Raw genomic sequence first — 6,000 nt, forward strand, 5'->3', positions numbered from 1 at the left:
TTTCAGTGGGATGTGATGGGACTCTGATGGTGTGGAAGCTCAGAGACACGGCTCTGTGAGGCATCGACAGTGTGTGATGTGGTGTGTGTATGTGTGTGTGTGTGTGTGTATGTGTGTGTAAGCGGGCGCTGCAGCATTGTTGCTGTAGATTCAGACACGGATCAATGATGCGTCTGGACGAGAGTCAGATACCGACGGTCACTCGTCCTCACATTCATCAGAGAGAGAGAGAGAGAGAGACAAGCCGTCTGCTTGACCTGAGGAACTCTTCAGATTAACGTCTGTACTGTACATTAATGTTTTCTCGGTTATGAGGGGAGACGTGTCCCGGGAAGACGTGTAGATGACCTGCGTTGAGTTTGTAGTTACGCTTCGGCGTGTACAGTGGCTTTGTGATTTCGCCCTCCAGCCACAAACCCACTGCGGGCCGCGTACATGGAGTTCCTTCGCTTTTTGGTTTTTACATGTAAAAAAAAAAAAAAAGATGGGTTTCTCCTTTTTTTTTTTTTTTTTTGTTTACAAGTGAGCTAAAATTAATGAGCCGTATCTGTGATCGCTGGCTAGCTGCTAGAGAGACAAGACGACTTAATGGACGAAAGATGTCCGTTAGCGCCTGATGGACTGCCTGTGTACGTACATCACCATGTGCTTCTAGTGCGAGTGACACGGCAGGCCACCGGAGATAAAACGCAAAGGAGGAGCTGCCTTTTAGGTGTACAAGGACCCAGCTGTAGGAACCTGCAGGTACGTTTTTGTCCAAATTAAGGATGCTCAGGTTGCTCCAGCGAACGGTGGTGCGTCTGAAGGCTTTCGGCGTCGAACAGACTTCTCGGCTTCTGCGTACAATAAATCAAACTAAGGAAAGTGGAAAGGCTTTAATGCACTCGACTGGGGTTCCCCAGCGCTCTCTCCTTCATAACCTCTCCGCTCTGAGGATATATCATTTCTCTCTATCAGCTCCCCTGCTGCTCTATTATACTATTACTGAAGTGGGAATTGCCCTCCTGCCCCTCCTGCTCTCCCGCCCCCCTGACCACATGAAAGTCTGCTTTTTCATGCAAAAACATGGACTTCTCGCTCAGCTGCTGCCCGGGCTGGAGATCAACACGCTTTCTTTTTCCTCCTTCTTAAAAACAAGTGCATGCAGGTACACATGTAATAAAATTACACTCAAGACAGTTCTTGGGTTCTGCCTGTGGTGGAGAACTTAACAACCCTGGAACATTCACTGCTGGAACCAGAAGAGCTTTTGCATTTGAATCTTCTTGTCTGGTTAAAGCAGCTGAGGCTGAGATCACCAGCACAAAGAGGCGATTTATCCAAGTGCGGATTGTGCGAGACTGAAAAGTGGACGTCATGGCACAGTCACACGCACGGGCAGTACCTCGTTAACAAGATCAATAAAACGTGGAGGACAGGTCACATTCCAAACACTTGTTTGCTTCACCAACATCTGTTTTGTTTTTTTTGTTTTTTTATTATTAAGACTCGAGACATATTTGTGTGATGAAAGCTTGCACCAGGACAGTTGAGCTTGATTACCGGCATTGTCAAGTAAAGTTAAATTTGACGTCCTTTATGTAGTTTCTTTTTTCTTCCCTGTTTCTTGACGCTCACACCCTTTTTTTTTTCTCCACCCCACTGATCTCTCTTCTTCCCTGATCAGAACTGGTCAGAATTTTACCTTCTTATGCTCCATATCAATTTCAGCAGGACTGAAGGGTCTAAACATAAAGACCCTATCGTTTAGCGCATCTACAAGCCTGGTTTCTAGGTGAAACGGTTGGTTAAAACATCTCCATGTCATCTTTCAATTTCTTAGGTTAATAGCCAGAGGGCGGCCTCGAGAACATTTCCTCTGGTTTTCTCCGGTTCCTGACTTCGATGCAGATAAACGGTGAACATCAAAGCAGTGATCTCGTGATGCATATCTCCACCTGCAGCACATTACAGTCGCCTCCGTCGTACGGGTGAAATATTGAGCTCATAAAAAGGTCGTTTGGGATTGATCCTCTATCTCTAATAGCAGCCGAACCCCTCCTTTTCACCCCCACGCTGTAAATGAACATATTATCGGGCCGGCTGTCACGGCCGTCCTGCCGGGAGATGCCTCTCCATTACACTGCTCGTTTTAAACGAGGCTTTAACGACCGAGCGCATTATGAAAGATCAGAGTCCCACGGCTGGTCATTTTACAGAGAGAACGAGTCCGCGGAAGAGCATGCGCTCAATCTTTGGCCGCAAAAGCCATGGGTCGTTTACCATCAGGGACACGGTGATGGATCTAGAGCTAGAGATGTTTGTTGAGGAGATCACCATCAGACAGGTGTTAGCTTTACTGTCTGGCAAGAGGAAGGACAAGGTCAAGAGGAACCGAGTGCTGCACCTTAACCACCGACAGTTCATTCACAGCTAAGGGCAGTTTAGAGTCAATAGTTGGAGTCAATACCCTGGCGCAGGAAGATGAGAGACTGGAACACCTACCCTGCCGATCGTTTTACTCTTATAAAACCCTGTCATGATGTCCTGATTATATTGTGAATTATTTTACAAATGGCATTCAAGATGTCAATATAATTCGGGACTTGGCGTCTCATGAGCAGAATAATAAAAGAATGAAAGAAACCCACTGACATTTACAGAAGACTTCAAGCAGAGTACGGTGATGAGACTCTTAGCTGCAGTAAAACATTTAAATGATGCGAATGTCTTAAAGTAGGCCGCAGGTCCATGAATGAAGATGGAATGAAGACCCGGCCGAGGTGTATTGGAGCCCACTGCAGTCGTTCCTGTGAACATTCAGAGAGTGTAACTCCAGGAAACCTTGCTGCCAGCTTGCAGAAGATATGCATGTGTGTGTGTGTGTGTGTGTGTGTGTGAAATGTACACACACTCATTCACCAACACCACTTCCACATTACAGGAACTCAGCTGGGAGTTACTGCCACACCCTACAGACCTGACCTCGCTCCAGGACATTTCCACATTTGTGACATTAAAGGAGTTCCTGGGAGGCCGGTGTATCAGACTTGAATGAAACAGGCAGTGGCTCTGGTGTCCTGCGAGAACTTTCTATTTTGATGGTGTCCAAGCTCTAGTGAAACACTGGGATAAGTGCATTAGTGTATCAGTTGATCATATGGAGAAACAAAGGGACTCAGAACTGTTTTCTGTTATTCAAAAGTCCTGCTTTGACCTGAACGACCCTTGTATGTACCTTCACTGTTAACAATTAAAGTAGATCTCGGTTAGTCCCGCCCCTTTTCCACCCATCTCGCATGCCCCTGAACGGACTCTCGCTGTTCGTCACGGTGAACACAGAACATTTTGAATTCATTCAAATCAAATCAAATCTGTGAATGCGTGTTTGACTAACATTAGACGACGCTACACTCCCAGCCTCACCTCTGAATTCACTTGGCTTACTTTTATTATTGTTTACGTCGTAAGAAATGCATCCAAAATATAATGATCTCCTCTGAGTAGATGAGATGTTTCTGCTCTGGAGCTCTTGTGCATGTAGGCTCTGATCTGAGGAGCTCTGGGTGCTTCACTGGTGGATTTAGAGGCTGGGAACTCTAAACCAGCTTCTTCTCCGCAGCAGAGGTAAGTCCTGGGATTCCTTTCCTGGGAGGGTTCGTATCAGACAGGTTCTCCAGGGTGCATGATGGTTTTTGAGACTGCGCTCAAAGAGCCTGGACAAGTTCTAGCAGTTTTCCCAATGGACCCGAGCTTCATGCCTGAAAGTAGTGATGGGACGGTGTTTGTTTTTTAATAATTATCATACGGCATGTGCGTTCTTTCCTACTTTTCATGTCATGAGTTTTGTTCCACAATGTAAAAATCAAAAATATTAATAACAATCAAGAAATAATAACAGCTGTATTAGAAGTGCCCAACCCGTTGACTCAACATTTAATGTTTGGTTTTTCAGCTAAAATATGGAGAAAAAAAAACAGGATGGAAACATTGACTGTGGAAATATAAATTAGTCCAAATCTACATGCGAGGATGTTAGAGGGATAATGATATTAGGAAACTGATTGTACACGGTTTTCTTTATTTGATTTTTAGGAAGCATTTAAACACAATAAGCTGCAGTGAAAATTCAGCCATGTGCTCACGAAACGGCTAACTGGTAAAATATATATATATATTTTTTCCCTCATCGTAAATCCATATGCTAAATGTTTGTGCAACGTAGGCTGTATGATCAACCTTTCTTTCTTAAAACAGAAACTTTGTTCAAGTTTCATGGACTGCATAAAAAAAGTCTGTACATTGGGTCCGAAGTCGCTCTTTCAGTGATATCTTTACGTTTCATACACTGGAGGACCAAAAGTCCGTCTCAGAAACATTTTCTGTCTATCTGTCTGTCTGTATGTCTGTCTGTCTGTATGTCTAGCCAGATTTTGTCACTCACAGCATCACTCAAAACTGTCTGGACAGAATTTAATGAAACGTTTGCAGTCCTTAGATCTCTAATGAAGTTTGACTGGAGTATAAATAAATGAAATGAAATCAAAATGTTGAGTGAAAGTGAAGTTATGAGCAGTTCTGTGCCGGATTACATCACAGCGTCCAGCGCTTTTTTGGATGTATATCGCGCTTATTTCTTCGAGGTGGGCGTGGCTATAAACATCACTCGACCTAATAAACTCAATAGTTTACCGTGTGTATCCGGAAGACACAGAAATGACGGTAGTGCACCTACAAGGCGCCACAATCCTCAATAAACACACACACACACACACACACACACACACACACACACACACACAACACAATAGGATGTACACTATGAAAACTGAACATTGCGCCATGAATTAAATCAACATGTTGAGTAGAAGGGAGGCTATGGTCATGTTCATTTCATTATTTTGTATGTTCTTGGTTTGGAAGCCAGTGATGATGATGATGATAATGATGATGAAGGCTTTGTAGTCTCTCATGAGCACAAACATTAAATGTAAAGCTTTGATTTTAAAGCACTTTTCCAATTTTTTGTTTTTTTCCACAGAAACTCAAAGCTTCAGGTGAAAATGGCGTCCGCTCCACCCTGACGCCCGCAGCCTCGATCGCTTCCTCATGGAACTCAGACGGTCAAGGACTCAAGCTGCTCTCGGTGGGATTGGCTCTCCTGGCTATTGTAGTGGTTTTCATCTTCGAGAAACTTCAGTGACATTGAAACAGAGCCCGGCGTATTGTGTCGAGAGTGTGTGTGTGTGTGTGAGAGAGAGAGAGAGAACGGCGAGATCTGCCAAGCGTCACATATCTGCGAAGCGTCTGTGAGTTAAGGTCAAACAGAGGGAATGTGTTTCATGAGCTTTTGAGTTTGGCTGAAATAACTCAAAGGATTTTACTATTTATTGTAAAGTTTGCCTTCAGCGCAGAAAAGCATTCTGTCATCTTTTTCCTCTTTTTTTCAAATCTGTATTCAACTAGCAGAAAGGTTGTTTTTTTTATAATCTATTGAAGGCACACATTTTAAAAATCAAGCTACAAGGACATGCGGAAAACGCGTTTGAGTTCTGTTCGGTTTTTAATTTGGATTTTATTTTGCTTTTAAAGCCTTTTTTTTCTTTGGCTTTATCTGTGTTCAACATCTCAGTTCAACCTTATTAAACAAAACTCAGCACACTCTCCTCGCTGTCTCATGGAATTTATTATCATTATTGTTTTTTGTTTTTGTTTTTTTTTTGTTTCGTTTTTTCTTCAAAAAATTGACATTATAACCATAAATGCTTTAAAGTTATCCAGAATGAGGAGCGGTGGAAATATCTGATACAGTTCAGTGCTGAGGAATGAGCCTGAATACTGGTTATATATGGAGCTGTGGTTCGGTCAGCTCCAGAAGATCACCTGTGTACCTGCTTACATGTCAAGACTTAAAAAAAAAAAAAAAAAAAAAAAAAAAAAAAGTCACAACATTCCTAACGTTAAGTGTTTATTATAAATACCATTGTGTTCATGGGCATGGAGCACATCAGCTATCCTAAA

General features: G+C 43.0%; 1 protein-coding gene across 4 annotated transcripts in view; it reads left to right on the top strand.

Moving 5' to 3' along the window:
* The window catches only part of cdkal1 (CDK5 regulatory subunit associated protein 1-like 1), a 314,438-nt gene extending 308,793 nt beyond the window's left edge, over positions 1–5,645 (top strand). For all 4 annotated transcript variants that reach the window (XM_053494246.1, XM_053494244.1, XM_053494247.1 and 1 more), the window contains exon 15: positions 5,021–5,645. In XM_053494246.1, coding sequence (XP_053350221.1) covers positions 5,021–5,182 — 162 coding nt within the window. In that variant the 3' untranslated portion in view covers positions 5,183–5,645. The remainder of the gene's footprint in view (positions 1–5,020) is intronic.
* The last annotated feature ends 355 nt before the right edge of the window (positions 5,646–6,000 follow it).

This window comes from Clarias gariepinus, chromosome 4, assembly GCF_024256425.1.
Source record: "Clarias gariepinus isolate MV-2021 ecotype Netherlands chromosome 4, CGAR_prim_01v2, whole genome shotgun sequence".
Lineage (NCBI taxonomy): Eukaryota > Metazoa > Chordata > Actinopteri > Siluriformes > Clariidae > Clarias > Clarias gariepinus.